The sequence below is a fragment of the Urocampus carinirostris genome, chromosome 3 (assembly GCF_059441175.1).
Source record: "Urocampus carinirostris isolate Australia breed hairy pipefish chromosome 3, RoL_Ucar_1.0, whole genome shotgun sequence".
Taxonomy (NCBI): Eukaryota; Metazoa; Chordata; class Actinopteri; order Syngnathiformes; family Syngnathidae; genus Urocampus; species Urocampus carinirostris.
This window is the reverse complement of record NC_142351.1, coordinates 48851729-48873750: the sequence shown is the minus strand read 5'-3', so window position 1 is coordinate 48873750 and position 22022 is coordinate 48851729. Positions and strand designations below refer to the sequence as shown.

Here is a 22022-nt window from a genome sequence, read left to right as displayed (position 1 = left end):
AAACAGGAAGCCTCGTGATCGAGTGCAAAAATATGTTTTTTAACTTTTTATCCTCTTGATTTTTTTCTTTACTTTGAGACTTTCTTCTCCTTCTTGTCAGGCTTGTGTTTGGAAACTCTGCTCCTGGATGCCAACGAGATGTGAATGTACAGCACCGTCATAATGATGACAGGGAGATAGAACGCTGCGATGGCGGTGCCAAACGTCACTGCGGGGTTTGACAGGAACTGCACAAAGACACAAAGACGTGCTTTTCATTTCGTCAAAGCGCAATAAACCTTTATGTCAAAAAGCGTTACTCTCAAGCGCCGTCACAGCTCTCTTTGGCAAAAGAGTGCATCAGAGACATCTAATGAAATTATCGTCTCTCTGCTTTGGACGGACAAAAACACAAACACATTACCAAGAAAATAAAAATTAAAAGTCTGGCGGCAGGGATGCTCAATTAAACAGGACTTGACACCGCAGCTAAATTATGTGGATAATGGATAAATAAGTTTGCAGGCGGGAGAGACCGGTGAGACACAACCTAACCTGTCATCATAGAAATAGAACATATATTAAATGCTTTTATTTATTCAAAGTTATTTCCCATTTAACTTTTTTAACTTTAACTTTCAAAATCACTAACATTTCACGATATCTTATTTATATTACAGATACAATTAGTATGTAACGTATTACTGTGCTGAGCGTCTGCAGATTCAGAGTGAGCCCCGCAATATTCTCGTCGCATGGCAGAGGGAAATAGTGAGAAGAAGTACACAAAAAAAAGTATTGATAGTATTAGCAAGCTATCCAGTAATTTTTTTCTTGTTACATGGACATGAGCCCTTTAGTGTTAACTTTGGTGTTCCGCAGGGTTCACTACTTGGCCCCCTTCTTTTACATGCTTCCCTTAGGACTCAGGGGTGTCAAACTAATTTTAACGCAGGGGCCACACGATAGAACAAACATTCTGTTGGGGGCCGGACTAGTAGATTAAAGAGGAAAAAAAGAGAGAAAGAAATAAGAGAAAGAAGGAGGGAAAATAAGAGAGAGGGCAGGACAAAGAATGAGAGAGAGGGAGAGAGCGTGAGAAACAAAAGAGATAAAAAAAGAATTTTAGAGAGGGGGAAAGAAATGGAGAGGAAGAAAGAAATCCAAAGAGAAATAGAAAGACAGGAGGAGAGAAAAGAGAAAAGAAAGCGCGCAAAAGGTAGGAAGAGAGAAAGAGAGAAGAGGAAAAAATGTTACTGAATAAAGTTAGAGCAAAATAAGTTAAAAAGACAGAGAGAGAGAAAGACAAGGAGCAACAAAGGAAGAGAGAAGGAGAGACACAGAGAGTGAAAGAGACAGAGACAGAGAGTGGAAAAAAGGGGTGGAAGAGAGAGAGAGAGTGAGAGAGACAGAGAGATAGAAATAAATACAAGTACAGTGTCTTTGTGAGAGGCACCTGGCTTTGACAACATCAAGTTGACATATTTCAACCTGCAGCTTGTTTTTCTCTTGTGCTTCTCTGAGTGTTGTCTCGCGGGCCGGATTCAATCCCTTGGCGGGCCTGATCTGGCCCGCGGGCCGCCTGTTTGACACCCGTGCCTTAGGTGATATTATTCTCAAGTATAATATCAGTTTCCATTGCTACGCAGATGACACCCAACTACAGTATATCTTCCGATGGAGGAATTTGCCACACTAAACTGTGGACATTTGGAGGCTTGCCTCACTGAGATAAAAGAATGGTTGTCACTCAACTTCTTACGCCTTAACTCTGATAAGACCGAAATGTTAGTTATTGGTCCATCTAAATGCTGTGACTTGTTCTCAAAAACTGCTCTGAACTTTGACAAAAGTAATATCACCCACAGTGACAAAAATTTAGGTGTCATATTTGACCCCGATCTGTCCTTTCAAACACACGTTAAGAATATTACTAGAACAGTTTTTTTCCATCTTCGCAACATTGCTAAAATTCGCCCTATGCTGTCTCAGTCGGATGCGCAGATTATAATGCATGCGTTTGTTACCTTCCGTCTCTAACACTGTAATGCCCTACTCTCCGGTCTCCCGAAGTCCAAAATCAAGAGCCTTCAGCTGGTACAAAATGCTGCAGCGAGGCTTTTAACTAAGACAAGAAAGTTTGATCACATTACCCCGATTTTAGCTAACCTGCATTGGCTCCCTGTTAGTTTAAGATGTGATTTTAAGGTTCTGTTGGGAGTACACAAAATCATGCATGAACTTGCTTATATCTTTCAGATTTAATTTCCCCCTACGTTCCGGTTCAGAGCTCGGCGAGTGTCACCTGCGGCAAAGCGAGTTTGTGGAGTCTGGTGTATTACGGTGAGGGTATGTTATATCAATTTGAGTAAAACGAGGAAAAAAAATACCCAGCCAGATGCTTTGAAAATAAAAATGACCAAATCTTCTCATGTGTGACCAACTAGAAAACTTAGTCGGACCAGTGTTACGGAAGAAACTTTTTTTTTTTTTACCTGAACTGAAGTCGGCTTTACAGTGACCCCCGGTGAATTGTAATAGCAGCGCCTGGATTTATTTGGATGCCTTGTCAGCTAAATTATCTGCAGCAAAACAGTGCTGTGTCTAAACGTTCTCTCAAAAATGTCACACAGGGTACTCAGTTCACGCGATTTGATTATTGCTGATTTCAGTTTGACTTTTTGCCCGTGTTCCACCATTGGTCAGTCGTTAGATGCTTCATCAACCCTGGGAAAACCTTTGTCATCCCTCTCATACTTTGATGAGGTTGAATTATTTCCATTGATTGAATTGTTCTTTTTCCAATAATTACTTGTTCAAATTTCAGCAGGCTGATGAAAAGCAGAGACAATTATGAGTATTTATGTTCCCAATGGAAAACAATGCCACATTTTTTCTTTCAGTGTTCATGGGTGTATATAATTAGTTTAGATGCCGAAGTTTGAAATTAGTTAAAAGGACAGTATGTATTGTTTAGCGCCTCCTATTGATGGAAAAAAATAATTCGGTTGAAACAAAACAAAACAATATTCATTTAAATAATGCGCAAAGTATCATTTTGTATTTCTTTTTTTAAATACCCGTCGGTCGAGAATTTCTTTCACAAAATGAGGCTCACGTGGAGGGTGGTGACATAGTTCCCCCCCATTTTGCCGCTACGGGTACCCTAAAAAACTAACTTGCTTTTTAACACTTATTTTAGGTTGCACTACGCCATAAAGTGATATCTGATCGTCAAATAATACACACTGTCCCTTTAAGTTATGTATCAAGATAGTGAGTTTTTTTTTCTGTAGTTTTCAAATTCACTCCCAAATTGTTTCCCGGGGCTTCTTAGTTGTCTTTTCAGTAGATTAGTAATTAGTTTCCTGTTTTCTTTCGGTCCTTGTAGGATTGTTGTCACTGTCACCTCACAAGTGGTCTACATTCACTTTCCTTTCATGTTAGTGTTAGCTTGCCGTTTTTTCTCCTGATTGGATATTTTTTTCAGTGCCATTGTTAATTTGTTGTTAGCATCTTTGTATGACATTTACGAGCCATCGCATCGCTCCCTGAAAAAAAAAAAGGAATGCAGCTATCAAATATTTATCACCGACTATGAGGGTTAGCATGTTTATTTTGCGAAAGGAATGCTCTCTACCGTGGCAGCTAACTAGCTAACTGGCATGACTTACCAGGGTATTTCCCCTGGACGATAGTTCAAAGAAAAAAGGTAGCTACTTTTTTCGTATAGAAATAACTATTTCTAGATTTTGATTGCTTAGAAACATTTATTTAAGTTATTTTTACATTTACTGATGTTACTGTGTTATCAATTCAGTAAACTTAATCTAATTAAATTTTTTATCACCCAAAACATTTCTACATAAGTATGTATTTTTTTTAGGTAAAATTGCAATCATTTTGCTCATACTATTCAAATCTAACACTGACTCATGCCCAGTGTGGACTGTGTAAAGTGACATAGTATTGAAAGCAAGGGCCTCGGTAGTCCATTTCTTACCTGCTTTTAACATTTTACTCCAAGCACATTATCTACGTATTGTACATATTGTACTTTTTTTTTAAATCACACGTTTCTTCTTGTAACTTTTCATCTTGGTCAGCCGTGCTTATATAAAACATATTTCTGGAATAATAATTCCGAACTGTACCGAAAAATTTGAATGTCGTGATGACGTTTTTTATTTTCTGTATTGCAATTATAAAGGCAAAGTGAAGTAGTGTTTATTTCTATCGCCCTTAAACCCAAAAAGTCTCAAAGGGCTGCCCAGAAGACCATTACAACATCCCCAGAAATGTACTCAAATGTAGAAAACATTTTTTAAATTTCAATATTGCTGATCAGGGCAAAAACTTGTGCATCCTACATTCAAAATATTTGAATATCCTTAAAAAATATACAAGTGGACTGTACACCATAATAAACCATATCAAAATAAATAAGGCATTATTCAATTGATTTATTATGAATACAGAATGAATGAGATTTTTGTTTATTTAAATTGCATTTCAGAAAATAAATAAATAACTTTACAACAATATTCTAATTATCTAATTATTCGGCCTACTGGTGATCCCAAGAGCCAAGAAGTGTTCCGCAGGTTCGAGAGCGTTCTCCATCCGGGCACCGGTGTTGAGGAATGCTCTTCCCCCTGAGATCCGATCTGCAACCTCAGTGGAAATGTTTAAATCTAGGCTTAAAACTCACTTCTACTCTATAGCATATGAATAACCTAAAGTGCTTATGTGCCCTTTGAGACTCTTTGTGATTAAGGGCTATACAAATAAAAATGACTTGACTTGACTTGACTTATCTGAAATTGTCTTATAATGCCACAATATTCCCAAATATGTACCCATTTTTTTTACAAAATTTATTTCACAAATGCCCTGTAAAATTTAGATTTTTTTCGAGGACTATTTACGACTGACCTTGATCTAGGCAGGTGTTTGGATTCAGATCCCCATTTACAAACTAATTTGCCAAGAAGCCTTCCAAAAAATAGTGTTCATGTCCTCCTGGGGACACCCCCATCTGCAATTTGCATTCACGCTTGTTTGGATTTGTGATCGACCGATTTAATTAGAGGAGAGACGGCATATCCTCCAAAGGAAATCAAACTTTTTGGGGGGATACCTGAATGTAGCACTCTCCAGGTGGTACTGTCCTCTGCCCAACGATGAATTGCCAGAACAAGATGGCAGGGGCCCAAAGGATGAAGGATAAGATCCAGGCCGCCGCTATCATCAAGCCCGCCATCTTGGTCGTCCTTCTGGCGGGGTACGTGAGTGGCTTGGTCACGCAGAAGTAGCGATCAAAGCTAATGATCAACAAGTTCATCACAGACGCGTTGGATACGACATAGTCTAAGGCCAGCCACAGGTCACAGACCACGGGCCCCAGGGGCCAGTATCCCACGATGATGTAAACAGTGTACAAATTCATGCTGAATACGCCGATGATCAAGTCAGCGCATGCCAGTGAGAACAAGAAATAGTTGTTGACAGTTTGTAAGTGGCGGTTGACTTTTATGGACAGCATAACCAAAATGTTCCCTGTGACAGTGACCAGGCTGAGTGAGCCGGTCACCAGGGCGATGAAGAACATCTCCACCGCTTTGTACGAACTGGAGTCACCCGAAATGTCATCCACCGGCGAACAGAACATCGAATCATTTGTGGACGCGTTGCACGCCGGGTCGACCGAAGGCTCGTTGGACCTGTTGAAAGAGGAGCCTAGAGGAAGACAGCAAAAGAGGAAAAGTAATATTGTCAGGATGTAACTACCATAAATTTCAAACTAAAGAGCGCACCTGGTTAAAAGACGGACGCGCAAATGTAAGCGAGAAACTCAACGCCACACATTTGAACAGCTATAAAAAGGGACTAATTCAAATCATTTTCTGCATTTAAAAAAATCAGCGAGTAAATGTCTAGGACACAAAAGTAGCACTATGTGCAGAGATCAAGTCACTTGCTTGCCGACTTTGCCCGCAGCTATCAATCTCAATCAAATACTTGCCTATATGTAAATGTCAATTAACTAATACTGACTGCTGTGCTAGTAAATGGAGATTAACAGCTGTGGACAGAGCTTGCAACCGAGTGTCCTAATCATGGCACAATGTGTAAATTTTCTGTACAGTAATCCCAGGTGTTTGGCGGGGGGTTGCATTCCAAAAAAGTACCGCGATAGTCAAAACAGCAAACAAGAATAATTTATTTTTTTCATTAGATATCAGTAACATATAATACATATGACAAATACAGAGACCCCTCAGTACTTCGCGCTTCAGCTATCGTTGGTTTACCCCTTCCAAAAAAAGAACACAATTCAAAAAAAGATCGGGGGAAAAAATACATTTATTAAAAAAAAAAAAAAAGATCGGATACAAAAAAATTTGGATGCACCATTGAGAAAAGTTCCAGGCAGCTAAAATTTAAGCACATTGGCTATTCCATTCAAAAAGATAAAATGAAACAAAAAGACGAACGGTTTTCACACCGTCTGCACCACACTTGCAAAATCACTTTTGCTGTGTCTGCTTGCCAGCTTGACTGTGCGATAGAACTTCGTGAGGGTCGGGGTCAGCCAAGATTAACGCAGATCAGTCAGCACCTCTTGAATTAAGATCTTCGATGCTCTCCATGCTCTCTCTTCGGTCTCCCGAAGTCCAAAATCAAAAGCCTTCAGCTGGTACAAAATGCTGCAGCGAGGCTTTTAACTAAGACAAAAAAGTTTGATCACATTACCCCGATTTTAGCTCACCTGCATTGGCTCCCTGTTAGCTTAAGATGTGATTTCAAGGTTCTGTTGGCATATCTGTCAACCTGTATGGTTTTGCCGTACAAAGTACGTTCTTTATGTATTTTAAGACGAGTACGACGTACAAGAAAATCTGTACGGAAGAAAACGCAAATTTGTCAATCGCATGCGTCTGCCGCCTGGGGATTTCCCATCATGCATCATTCCGTAAAAAAATGGTATACAATTATTTTGTATTTTGTAAGGGAAAATACGACAGTTTGTACGGGCATGGAGCCGTGGAGGTTGACAGGTATGCAAACGCCACAACTGAAGCAAGCCATGACATTGCTCACTGCATGGCAAAGCACGGAGAACCATTCACTGATGCCGAATACATTAAATGTGTGTGTGTGTGTTTCAAGTTTTGATAGTTTCTAAAATATGATTTTATTGATGAATGGTCTGGTAGCTGTCCACATCCAGTGTTTGAAATAACGTCTGCCCGGACGCCCGGAGCATGCATCTTTTACGTCGGGCGAACAACTTTCACAACGTCTCTGCCCGGGTGGCCGACAACTTTTTTAAGAAAGAAGAAAAAACCTCTTTTGAAATCAAACATTTGCTTTATTCCGATTTCGAAATCTGTATTCGGTATGGAATTTCCGTTCGTTTAGCAATTTGTATACTCGGCAGCCTATCAGAAGACATTGAATAACTTCGTGCTTCCGGACTTTCCTGAGCGTTGTAAGGTTGCGCATTTGCATACAAATTTCCAAAGTTGTTCAGGATATGTTAGAGTGTGCAGTTTCCTTATGCGTGAGAAGATAAGCAGGACATTGTGGTTCAGCCTTTAAGCATATTTGTTCCTCAACAGCAAGCAAAACAAGAACACGGCTCCATTTAATACAACATGGCAATCAAAAATTTGCAAAACGTAAAATGGTGCGTGCATAATGACGTCACACAATGGAAAACGTCGCAATATCCGCAATATCACGAGTAAGAGCGTTATTAAATTGACAAATCTTATCGAAAGTAGACGCACATGAACAGAAGAAAAATGGAGAAGTGGTTAGGAATCAAGCCAAAAACGTGAACATACATTAAAAGCATCGTGGAAAGAGGAGTTCACGTGGCTTGTAGCAAACATTGCATGAATGAAGATGAGTCAAGACAGGTACATACTGATGGCAGATGCAAAACAGCGATGTCATATCCATGCAATCAATGTTATAAGTAGATTTATAATAAACTTAATTTTAAAGTATTTTTCTGTTATATATTCTGATTATCAATCCTTAATACTTTGCAACAATGTTTTTTTTTTTTTTGCGATGAGTCGTCTTATTGTGTTTCAAGTTGTGAAAAATGGGGGAGGCAACTTTATGGCTGGACAGGCAACTTTTGTCCAGTAACTTTTCGTCACGAGTTTCAGACACTGCCATATCACTTGATTTTGATTGTAGTTCATTGTTGATGAAGAATAGTTGAAGTCATGGATGTCTACAGGCCTCTCCACATGTTGCTCACAGTCATTTTTTAGTTTGTTGTTAACAAGAATGGTGGAAGATAAATTGGTCAGTTATACAATTTCAATGTTTATCCATGTTGTATATTCGGACGTGTGTAAAATGACAGCTCTGTTGGTTATAAAAAAAAAATTGTTGAGCGAGTCGTTAATCTTAGTGTGGCACACTGATTTACAAGAAAATTTGAAAGTGGCACTCCACACTGTAAAGGTTGCTGACCCCTGGTCCAGGCTGTAGCTGTTTCCCACAAGTTGTAGGTCCAGGTCATCAGTTTAATGGGTAATAAATTTGGCGCTGGTGAGATAGACACTTGGCAGAAGATACCCCTGCGTGGGTTTTTACATAGCCAAGCTGCAGAAGGCCGGACGTACGGCTTCGCTAATGCTTTTTTTCCCTATACCGCCTCAGTCTCTTCCGGACCTGGTAACCATCCATGCAGCACCCGCTGGTGTTCAGCATTTCTTTGCGCCCTTCTGACTTTCTTCAGAGTCCCGTTTAATGGATGAAATCCTTGTCAATGTAACGAGGCGCTAAAATACTATCTGGAGCCATGCTTCGCAGGTTGTTTCGGTGGACACATTGACTTGTGTGCCCACCCACCGTGCATGTTGTTTGACTAACATCATACACCAGCTTATGACCGTCGCGCAGACAATCATGCCCACCCAGTACACACATACTGTATTCTGCCCCAGTGAGATCATTTGATGTGTGTTGTCTGCAGCAGAACAAATGCAACATTTTTGGATTAGCAAACTGTGAGCATGTCAAGTACTCAGTATTTTTTATCTCATTGCATGGAGTTTATTTCAGAGAGCAGCTTAATTTATAAGACAGGATAATATAATGATGGTTTTTTTATATGCTACATCTTTCATATGGTTTTCTTGCTCAATTAAATGGTGAATTTTAAAAAATGCCACAAATGAGTTCTTGCACATTTACTGTTCAATTACTTCTGCACTGTCTTTGAGTGATATATAAAAAAAGCTGTATAATTGAAATTTTATTTGATTCTGCAATTATTTTTGAAGGATAAAAAAAGATTAAAAATGGAATATAGTGTATTGAGAGCATTTTAATGTTAATCCATCTTAGAGTACAATTGATTAGGAAGGGTGTGGCCTATAAGGCCCTCCAGTAGCTATGATGAAAAGTGAAGGAGCAGCTGTAATTACGTATACACGTCACCAACAGTTTAAGCCTGCACATGCTCAAACGCTCTTTGGCACGACTTTCATTTTTGGACTGTATGTTGGCTCGTGTTATTGTGCACATAGTCCAAAGCAACACTTACGAGGAAAGAAAAAGAAAAAGGAATAACTAATGTACGAGATTAAAAGCATTCTGCACAATAAATGTATTCACTTGGTGCTTTGAAGTAATGCAAGAGGCAATGCACTGAATCGGTTTTTTTAGTTGGGGAATATGCTGAGTCAAGTTATTCCAAGCAATTTCACAACGAGACTGGTTTCCTGTGATAACATTCAGCGCATAGTTTAAAAGTGGCATACAAAGTCCGCAGGAGATGGTGAGAAGAGTGTATAATGCATTGGGGGGAATTTATAACCATCAGCTCATCTTTTTTATTATTTGGTCATATTTAGGAGAATTATTGAATAAAGCACACTGACATTGTGTAAGTGCTTTCTTGTTATGTGTGTCATTTTGCATGTGTAAATAATGGCAGCAATTACATATTTTTTGTGGGCGTGCAATTTGTTAAAAAGCTTGAACAATTCACAATACATTAGCAGCAGTAAAGTCTCAAAAACAAAAATCAAGCACAATCGCATTAGTGTGACTACTTTTCCCAGGAACACTTTAAATTTGCAAGAGAAAAAAGAGAAGCATTGCATGCGTTATCTTTTACTGTGAAAAGTCACTGAGAACGAAAAAAAAAACCACTTCACGCACTCTTCAAAAGTTGCTTTCTCACTGTCTGGAACGTTTGTTTCTCTATTCTGTCTATCACCTCATTTTGTTAGCATTCGCTACACACAATCAGCTACTCTTAGCTTTCTCAACCTAATTTCGGAAAGAATTTTATGAAAGTTTGTTATAAAAAATAAAATGCTTCACTCACTGCACATGAAGTCATGCGTGTATGAGTTTCCAGACCACCTGAAAAATATATCAAGATACAGTCTTAACAGGACTTTAGGAAGTTTCCTAAGGATCAATGGTTCGTTCTTTCAAACCAACCCCATCTCATCTCAGCTCATTAGCCGTATCACTTATACTCATTAGGGTCGCGGGGGGACTGGAGCCCATTCCAGCCATCTACGGGCAGTGGGCAGGGGACACCCTCTACTGGTTGCCAGCCAATCGCAGGGCACACAGAGACAGACAACTCATTCGCTCATTCACACCTAGGGACAATTTGGACCGGCCAATTCACCTGAAATGCATGTTTTTGGAATGAGGGAGGAAACCGGAGTGCCACACAAGCACGGGGAGAACATACAAACTCCGCACAGGAAGTCTGGAGCTGGATTTGAACCCACGCAGGAGGTTCCCATGACATGAACTGTGCCGCACAAGCGCTAACCACTGCGCCACCGTGCTGCCCTCAAACCAACCCCGTTTCCTATAAAAACACCCGTCAGCCATTTTATGGATGAATTTTGTGAAGAACACACAGCTCTTTGTGTACTCACGGTCTCAAAGTGTATTATGTCTTTGTTTTGAATGTGTTTTATTGTCATAAAAACCATAATGCAAATCCTCTGCTCTGGCCTTTGATTTTACTCATCTAGTCTCGAGACCCAGATGTTGATTAAAACACGTGGGGGTGAAAAAGCTTCTCTTCCTTCAAGTGGAACCTGTTCGTTGGGTACTAGTCTTCCATAAATTATCATTAGAAAATGTTAGGCTTTTGTTTGGATGTTTACCAAGCTTTTTTTATGAATATCAGGGGAGATCAGCTTGTGTCACAGGATTAGGCTGATGAAAATTATACCATGTCTTGTTTACTCTATGTCAAAAAACAAACAGATTCAGATCTAGAATAATTATAGTCATTGTAAAAGAGCAACAACACTTTGATTGGAGCATCCAGTCATTCATTCACAGTTAAAAAAGAGCAAAGTTCCACAGAATGAATATCCGGAAAAAATATCAATAAAACCCAATACCCATATATAACCCAATATAAACATTATAAGAGCAGATGTGTTACCATAAAACCTTATAGCAGCATCATGATATCATTCAATGTTAAAGCACAATTGTGTCCGACTAACATTTATGTGTTCTTTTTCAATTATGTTGACAAAATCAAGTGTGAGGTAGAAAATAATCTTGCAAATCTGAGACGAATTTAGCTTAAAACCATTCGGGAAGTATGATGGAAAAAGGGATTGAGTAATGATTGTACAGTATACTGCAGTAGTGCAACCAGCTTAGTTATTGTGAGTTTGTGGGTGTGATTGATTTCCTAAGTGTGTGTTCGGGGGCAGGAGGAGTTCAATAGCCTCACAGCCTTTGGATATAGACTGTTGACCGGTCTAGTTGTTCTGGCATGTATCGACTGGTAACTCCTCCCTAAGGGCATCAGGTGAAAGAGGTGGTGAACAGGATAGTGCTGGTCCTGCAGGATGTTGTGGACTCTTCTCAAGCAGCAAGTGATGTAGGTGGTGCTGATCTCAGGGAGAGTTGTTCTCATAATTCCCTGGGCAGCTGTCACCACCCGCTGGAGCGCATGCTGGTCTGCCTTAGTGCAACTAAGCATTTTTACGAAATGGTTAAAAGGGTTCAGTCCATTTGAGTCCTAGTACCGCTTTTGCTCCCCTGCTCGCTCCTCTTTCCCTCGGCTAGTGTCAATTGTGGCATAGGGGTGGATCGTGTGGAGGCTTCGGTCTATTACTGTGAGAGTATGTGATACAAGGGTTATGTTGAACAACTATTCTAACACCCAATAGCATGACTTTGTTATCATCAACAGATATTAGTTCTCCTTTTAGCTGCATTGAATCGAAAATAACAATGATTAGCCGAGCTTAATTGTTGTGTTGTGTAGTAAAGTGTTTCTGTTAACTACTAAGTGTAATGTGTGTAATGTTTATAAATGGAAAGTGGCACTAATTACCAGTGTTGAGTATTCCTAAATCCCTGTAAATACAATGGGGAAAATGTCTAACCAGCCAGACACTGTGGGTGCTCAGCTCCCCCAAAGCTCTGAACCTAAAATTGCCCCTGGTTTAGAACCAGGTGGTGTTCTGACACCATGATTCAGATGTTACACTTCTCTCCTGTAGTTTGTCTCCTCATCATTGTAGATAAGCCCAAAGACCCCAAAGGAACAGCAAGTGACAGTTGCTTTAAGAAGGAACCAGCAGATCTTACTTTATTGCCATCTTGAAAAGGTGATAAGAAAATGACAGGCAAGAGCTCAAGAGCTGTCAAATTCATTTCTTTCAAGAAGACATTCCAAGGAAGTTTCTACTTGAACTATAAAACAGCATCCTAAATCAATGGATGAGCCTTTCATTTCTTTGGGAAGAATTTTTTTTAAAAGGTAATGTTTTAATGTCAAATCTATTGGAAAGAGACTGTCTTAACAAAATTGGATTGTAATCAGAAACAAAAAAATAGTTGATGTACTACATCGTTTCAATACCTACCCAATTGACAGATAATGTAGCTTATTATACAGTACGTATTATTTGTCTTAATGTACAATCTTTTTTTCTTGTTTTATTATTTTGATTGTTTAAAATATTTCTGGACAGTCTGTAATATTTATTGCCTCCAAGTGGTAAAAAATTGTCTTTATTCAGTTTTAAAAAAAACATTGATTTTAATACTGGGCAAAATACATGAACTATCATAGCAATGTTAATTTAAAAAAAATATAGGTCGAGAATTTTGTTATTTTTACATTATGGAATCTGCTCAGTTCACTGCCATGTTTGTCTGCCGTCTTATTGCATGCTGTGGCACTGGTTTTCATTCATATGAGAGAACAATGCCATCTTGTGGTCAAATATTACACACTGAGTCTTTAAAGGTTGGGCGCATCGTTTGAGGTGTCCTTAAAAAGGCCAAAGTAGAATCTTTTCTCTATTAAGTATGTGTTAACAATGCCCAACTGAGTTCAAAGAGCCGTTTTAAAAAAAAATCTCACTGCGGCTATCTGGTTTTATCCTTCCTTTAGCAAAGTTGTTTGGGGCATAACACATTATGTAGGAGAAATGGGGGGACAGGGAGGGGGTGCTGAGTGAAATCATGCTCGTCTCTTTCATACTTGGTTTCTATTTTTCAGTGAGGCATGAAAATGTTGAAAGTAAGAAAATGCCTATTTCAAGGACAGTACAAACACCAACCTGAACCCCAAAAAAGACGAAAAAATAAAGCGTGTTTAAGACATTTTTGTACTTGCATGCGCCTCATGAACGAGCTGAAGGAGGCGATAATGATGACACAAGGCAGGAGATGTCGACTGCGAGTGAACAAGTTCTAAATTCTGTGCAGCTCCTCTGAACTTATCACATACACACATGCACGCATAAAGAACTAGATGAAAATATATCCATATCTAAGTCTATAATAGTAACAGATGATTTAATCAGCTCAAATGTGCTCACATGTAACACACGTGAAGTACGGCTGAGATGCAACATGCATGTCAGAGAGACTGGCGCTTGAATCAAACATGGCTTTTTATAACTGCCTTCAGAGACCTTCCCTTGGGTGTTAATTTTTCTTACTTCAGTCACTGTGCGCAGCGACACGACCAAGCACCGATCCGTTTGACGAGCGTGACATCGTAATTGCCGTACGACGTAAACGCATTCTGTTGTTGTGTTGAAAAATAGCCGCAGGAGTTTCATGCACTGCGATCACAGAAAAAATAAGAGAACTTGGGTCAAAGCCTGGCGGTGATCCGCACGGAGCTGGACCTGGCCAATTTATGCTCTGGCCATGACTTCTGCAAGAGCTTCACGCAGCAGGAGAGAGGCTGAACATATCGATCAACAATCCAGCCATGCCAAGCACCCTGGATGATTGCTTCAGCTATATATATATATATATATATATATATATATATATATGTATATATATATATATGTATATATATATATATATATATATATATATATATATATATATATATATATATATATATATATATATATATATATATATATCGAGTTGTCTGTCCCTGTGTGCCCTGCAATTGGCTGGCAACCAGTTCAGGGTGTCCCCTGCCCACTGCCCGATGATTGCTGGGAGGGGCTCCAGCACCCCCGCGACCCTACTGAGGATAAGCGGTGCAGCTAATGAGGTGAGATTTATATATATATATATATATATATATATATATATATATATATATATATATATATATATATATATATATATGTGTGTGTGCGTGTGTGTGTGTGTGTGTGTGTGTGTGTAATATATTTGTCGTAGACCAGCTAATTACCTAATAAATCAATTTGGGTATAGTCACAAAATTATTTAGGAGGCTTTCGTTTTTTGTGTGTTTGAATCACAGCAAACAAATGTAGATGAGATGGCGACACATTTGAGGTAAACATGCAACACGGGCACGGTAGCTGGTGGAAAACAAAACAAAAGTACTGTTGCATTTAAAGCTGGTGGGAACTCTGATTTAACAAACTTTATACTCGAAAGACTGAATTCAAACAAGGATGAAAAGACCCCTAACTCACTGACTGGCTTTGGTCTAAAAGCAATCATGGAAATCAAGGAGACAGACAAATTGTGAATGGCAAAAATTTTCACAACGCTGATATTATTATCAGTCTGGGTTTTTTTTAAACATCTATTCAGATTAAATAAAAAGAAAAGGCTTGTAGAAGGACCTTTAGAACAGGTTGGAATTTTTGCATCTTGAGAGGTTTTGTATGGTCATCTCCTTGCAAGTTAAAAATTCATTGACTGTTTTCTCCTTATTTGAGTGTCAACTAAACTATATCCTTATCAACAACTAAATTACTAAATTGAGAACCCAGACTTTACCTGGAAAATTGCAGATAATTTACATGTATATATATATATATATATATGTGTGTGTGTGTGTGTGTGTGTGTGTGTGTGTGTGTGTGTGTGTGTGTGTGTGTGTGTGAAATATATTTGTTGTAGACCAGCTATGATGAAAGAAAGAACACAAAAGGGCGAAATAAAGTTCAGGGAGTAGTGGAGTTGTGCCTGCTTGACTGAATCCTTATCCTGTCCTTTTGTTGAATTTCCTTCGCAAACTAGGACAATCACAGCGACATTTTCATGAAACTTCCCAAACGGAAGATTGTATTACGCCGAATGTTTATCCATTGAGGCTCAACCCGATTGGACTTTCCGCTCCCTCTGAGAAAGATTATGCCCTGCTTGTTGCACTCCAATGCATCATTGCACCAGTGAAAAGAGCGTCCTCCTGCTAGCCGAGATTAGCCTGACCGAACAAGAGACACGCCGACATACAGTCAATGACAAGCTCGAGCATTGACTAAAGTATTATTTGTCGAGTGACTTGTGAAAAAGGAAAAGTTTCTGTGTTTGTTTATTGTGAGTGTGTGTGGGGATATTATTTCTTTTTTCATAAAAATCACAATTATGCGACTGCATGTCTGGCCAAGACTTGTGTTAGTTCAGGGGTGTCTAAGAAACGTGCCGCAAGCCGTTTTAGGCCCACCAACCAATTCAATCTGGCCAATGAGACATGCGCTGTTTATGTCAATACGATTTCACTCACGTATGGTGCATGGACGTTTCTCTTGACCGAAACATAAGTTACAACTACACTTTTTGTCACTTGATTTCAAAAAAATACTATCAATATAAAAACATCACCTATGTGTCTTTGTGAAAGTAAACACACTCTAGCTCAGTTGTATAATAGACAGGTGATCTAACAGTGAAGTTCCCAAATTCAGGTTAACATTTTCATTTTAATAAAACAAAAACAAAAACTTGAAGCTACAGGTACTTAAATTAGTGTCTCTGTGCCATTTTGTGACTTGCCATTTTGCATGAGATTCCCTGAGGTGAATTGGAATATGTTAAGTTATTGTTTTGAGTTGTTACAAATTCAGCAGTTAATAAAAACTATAAAAAAATTAAACCTTAACGAATGGACGCATGACCTCTGCCTGGACCATTTTGTGACAATGGAAGGTCCTGGGTAGCCCAGCAATACATGATCGGAAAACACTGATGATGGACGCTACAGGTTGGTAAAAAAAATGCTGGGGAGATATAGCAGGTTGCATGTGTCTAATAAGGGATGGGAATACTTGAGTAACTTTCAATCCCAACCACAGTCTGTCAGGCCTCTGTATTCATAGTGGATTGCACCACACTTCTAGTTAAGTAAACAGCTTTGTATTTTTTCCACATATGATGTTGAACTGCCCTTTTTTGAGTTTATTTGGGATGGGATTTTATTTTATTTTTGTATAGAACATTTTTGAAAACGTAATAAAAACGGTGAGTCAAAAAAAAAATCTTAAATTATGAAAACATATATTGAGAGGGGAAAAAAGCTGCAGTTATCATTTCAAAATGGCCTGAATCATAATTGTCATCAATTGTGAGCTTCCGGAAGAATCCCAGCCTGACAGCTGAGCATGCTTTTTATGCTATAAATTTACCAGCTTAGCCCATGTAAATGTTGTTTCTACCATATGGCCTCTGAGATAAAATGAGGATGACAACCCTAGTTGTTAGTTACATGTTAAGTCCGACACTCTGAGATCACGCCATACATCATGCAAATCAGCCCCTTTGTAATCAACCATAACTAATTGCTTTAGTTTTCTGAAATGACATTCACATACACTCTCGAGCGTCAGTGCTTTAAAGCCCACGTGTGAAATATTTGACCACCAGATTGCAGTGTGTTGTTTAATGCGAACGAAAAAACTGTGCCACACAGCAAAGCGTAGCACAGGGGTCAGGAACCAAAAAGTCGTAAAAGCAGAATATTTTGCTTTTTGTGGAGGAAAGAGCCACACCATATATTTTGAGACAAAAGAAAAGAGCTTATTATTCAGCACATTTATTTCACTGTGCAACATTTGATGATTTGATCAAATCTATGAAATTATAATAATGCCAGTGCCTGTCTTCCATATAAATATACCATTTAATATTTGTCTCCATACCGCAGTTATTTATGAGTTTTAAGGCTCATTTTGTCCTAAGTAATGGTTTTAAAACAAGGTGCAAGCAAAGCTGTTTCGTAAAAATGTCACAAAATACTGCAAACGAGGACACCATTGTGTATTTACCTGCAGACCGCGCTGGGTGAAGGAGAAGGAATGCACTTACCCTGTGTATAGCTCCGCCTATTCCTACTGTTCATCCAATTAAATAGCGCTGGGTGCTTTTGCAAGAGCTTAGGGTGTTTACAAATTGTTATGTGGATCTTCATCATAAAGTTGCTCAACAACAAACATAAATTGTTTTATGAGCTTCAGTATAGAGGATTACTTAGCGGTTTACAGCTAAAATGGGGTCTGTTGGTGGTACACCTTGACTGTAAACTGGAGATAAAATTGTGTGCTGTATATACTGAACCTTACCTGTGAAACAGATGTTATTGTTTCAGTTTTACTTCATGAACAAAGCCATAAAAGGCTCTCAAGCCATAGGTTACCGACCCCTGGCGTAGCAGTAAGTTGCCGGACAAACATGGCGGCGACCTTAGGTAAAAGAAATACAAATTTCTCGACTGATGATTTTTTTTTTAGTATAAAAAATTTAACAAATATTGTTCAAGGAATTTTGGTCAAGTATTCAAATAAATGTTTTTTTTTAATTGAATGAAAGTTGTTTATACCACTAGGAGGCACTAAATATTACACACTGTCCCTTTAAAGGTCTTGTCAATACATCACAAACGTAAAAATGTTCAATCAGCTATCGATTAGCTAAAGTCCAATTAGTCAAAGGGATATTGTGTTTCATTTAGCACCTCCTAGTGGTAACATAATGTAATTCTTTAAGAAAATAAAACAATGTTGATTTGAATAATAAGCGAAATATATAACCACCATATTTTCATGACCACAAGGCGCACATAAGTCTGAGATTTTCACCTTATCGTGTAGTGCGCTCTGTTTCTCATGAATAGTGGAGGACCAGCTCGGTGACCTTAGGGTTGAGTGCCCTCCCCGAAACTGAGAAGGTCACATGTTTGAACCTTGGGCAAGTCAAGATGTACAACATTTTTGGGTGAAATCCGATGTTTTTGTGAGATTGTTTACATTTCCAACTAAATGTGATCTCCTGAGACTTTTAGGCATCTCTTACTTATCGCCATCATATGCCGTTTGCGTGGAAGAGGACAGAGTTGTCTACCCCAAATATGAATTAAATCCAAAACCTCACCTTCCCTCCATTGAATGCGTTCCGTATTTTCGTCCACCGTGGTGTCTTGATTTCTATGGCAAGCGGTCAAACATGGAAACCAAACAGCACAAGTTGGAGGCAGCCGAAAAACCAACTCCTAAAGGTTTGGATCCTTGTGTTTGACTTTGTAATCAGCACTTAAATTAACCATAACCAAGCTCAATTTTGCTATCGCTATATTTTTCAACACGCAAATTTGTATGCTTGTCTGTATAGTGATGAAATTATTGATTTCCATTCCAAATTTTGCTTTTTGATGCAGATTATTTTTCCATACTTTACTATGCTTTTGACTTATTTTCATTGTGAAATAATATTTTTAAAAATATACAATAAAATTGTATAATTATCCTTTGCTGAAGGGTTAAAAATAGTAAAAACAACAAATAAAAACTTTTGTTTAAAATTTAATATTTGGTCACTAAGGATACAAACATAAGACCACTTCAGTTTGTATAATGACGTTACAGCATCCAAGGTGATAATATAACATAAAAACCAATGAACCCAATATACCACAACCACAAAAAAAAGTAAGAGAACAGAACAAAAACAAAACAGCTAAAGAGTACTATGACATACTTAAAAAGAGGAAATAGAGTTAGGCCAATATTTTTTCAGTTTTAGGGGTAAATGTATTGTCAAAACATTTCTTTTTGCTTTCCCTCTGAGAAGGTTTTCGAAAGGAAAGTCCTAACGTAGACCAAAAGAAGTACTTGGCTCCTAATTACTCGTATGGACTGTAGACCGGTTTATGGCAAGTTTATCCAAAGGTTTTTTTATGTGTACAGCAGAGGGTCTCATACAAGCAAGAGGAAGATTTTTACTGCTACGTGTTTGCATGGCGTGGCAAGTCAAATCCAAGAGATCCTTAACGCTCGATCTTCGTAGCCAATGTGCGAAAAACCATCATGACCTCTTTTTATGTGCTGACGAGCGCTTCGATGCCATTTGAGAATTTGAAGCCTCAGCGCTATTTGGGGAGATTCTTGTAATTGAACTATACTTCCCCTGCAGCTTGCAAAAAGAGCTTTTTGGTGACACAAAGAAGTTCAAACGTCACGTGTGCCTGATGTGCCATAATCTCGCTGTCGTTTCTGCGTCTTGAAACCTGAGGGCAGGATGGACGATCTCTACCAAGGAGAATTGTTCTCGAACACACATTCCGTGGGGAATTATTTGAGAGAAACAGACTGCCGTGCTTGTGAAATGATCTCTCAGATCTTCAAGTTCAGCTCATAAAAAAAGCGCTGTAAAACCAAAAGTGGCGCGTTTATATTTCTGTATTATCCCTTGCAGCTAGTGTTGGCTTCACACTTGAAGAAGCACAGACTTCGCCTTTCTATGAATTATACAAAAGCAGACATAACGCTCCTTACTGCTGATTTCATCATTGAAGCCTTCCATGCCTTGAACATGAGACAGCAGCGCAGCATTGTTTGCGGTAAACAGAAGATCGAACATAGGAAGACGTTTTTGCAAAATGCAAAGCCGGGCACCGAACAAATCTGTCGGCAAATTAGCCCCTCGAGATAAGAATCCTTCACGACAACCAATAGAAAATCCATCACAATGGACCGATGGCGCATGATGGGAGTGATTGCATCGGTTTGGTACGGAATTGAGCTTGCAGACGGTAGCCGTTTGTTATCTTAGAGTCAAAGCACTGTCAAGAACTGATACAGCCCTGGCTGCATTTCCCTGCTATTTGTCCTAATGTCCTAAAATGTATCTTCAAATGAACAGTAGTCATATTCATAGTGATTGTACTATATTATGCCATTGAAGGAGGGGTCCGGAACCTATGGCTCACGAGCTATACCTGGCTCTTACATAGGGCTCAAAGATAAAATTACACTAATGTCCAGTCAAGTCCAATTTATTTGTATAGCCCTTAATCACAAAATTTCTCAAAGGACTGTGTAGGTTACAATAACACTATTCTCTGATCTTAAACCAACCTGCGGGCAAGGAAAAACTCAAAACCTCAGCACGAAGAAAATAAGAAACCTTGAGAAGGGCCCTCACAAGTTGTAATCCCCCTTTCAGGATGACCAGGGTGACATAGTTTTATCATTGGCTAACAGTACACAAAACAAAGTGAAAATCAGTAAAATAAATCAATATGTTGAAGTTTGTCCAGAAAGTGCCCTACAGCAAGAATGCCTCAAGCCTGTAAAATGGTCCAAAAATAATTCCCTGATCATGTACAAATTTTGACATGAACTGAGTCGAGTCTAGTGTATGCATACCTAACAGAGCAGTATTAATTTTAATGGCTCGGTACGTAATTCAAAGAATATATTATCCACTACAGTTTACAGTCAAGGTGTCGCACCAACGGACACTGTTTTGGCTGTATGTTGCTAAGGAATCCTTTATACGGAAGCTTATTAAGCAATTAAGGTTCACTGTTAAGACAATTTATTATGAAAACCCACAGAAAACCTGTAAACATCCAGAAACGCCAGCCAAGCACACAGAACAATCTGATTTGGTGAGCAGTATGGGTGGGCACCGTCTGCATTCAAGGTAAATACATCAGTATCCTCATTTGCAATGTATTGTGACATTTTTACAAAAGAACTCTGCTTGCACCCTGTTTTGAAACCATTGTTAATGAAAATAATGAAGGTCAAAATGAGCCTCAACAATCTGAAGTAACTGGGGGAAGGAGGCAAGTTTTAAAGTATATTTGTTGATATGGGACACAGGCTCTAGCAATATTCATATTTCATAAATGTGATCAAATTCTCTCACGTCACACAGTGAAATAAAATAATAAATGCGATGAAACATTAGAATTTATCTGGAAAGCGGGTTTGCCGTTTTTTTTTTAATTGGCTATCCAGGGAAATTCTGTCAATGTTCTTGGAAAAACGTAACTAAATGTTTATCTTTATTGTCATGACATTTCTCCCTATGAAGAAGAGGATTTTTTTAATTTTCCAAAAACAATTTACTTATGGAAACGCACAATCGTTTCTCAACAAGCTAAATGGCCTGGTGTTGCTGGGCCGATAGAAAATTGTCATGATTTGCTAATTACCCTCACCTGCGCTCACTCGTCAGCCCCAGCTGCCTATCGTTTCCTAATTAATCCTCCTCCTATTAGAGCACGTCATTCTCGCTCACTCCTCGTCAGTCCGTCTGCAAACCTCAGCGCATGCAAGGTAGGCACTTTTGACTCTGCCTCCCATTTTGATCCCGACCTGTTTCCTGTATCGATTCCTGATCCAAGCTCCGTTCTCCTGTTCTGACTACCCGTATCTTGCCTGGTTTCATTTCCTGAATCGATCCCCGATCCACGCTCCGTTCTTCTGTCCCGGCTACCCGTATCCTGCCTGGTCCCTGGTCCCTGTTTCCTGTATCGATCCCTG

General features: G+C 39.0%; 1 protein-coding gene across 1 annotated transcript in view; it reads right to left on the bottom strand.

The window, feature by feature from the left end:
- chrm4a (cholinergic receptor, muscarinic 4a) overlaps positions 1-22022 on the bottom strand; it is a 61254-nt gene that overhangs the window by 14307 nt on the left and 24925 nt on the right. Inside the window, exons 2-3 of the mRNA XM_088332177.1 lie at positions 5120-5718; positions 73-227 (exon numbers count right to left, since the gene is read on the bottom strand). Coding sequence (XP_088188303.1) covers positions 73-227; positions 5120-5718 — 754 coding nt within the window. The remainder of the gene's footprint in view (positions 1-72; positions 228-5119; positions 5719-22022) is intronic.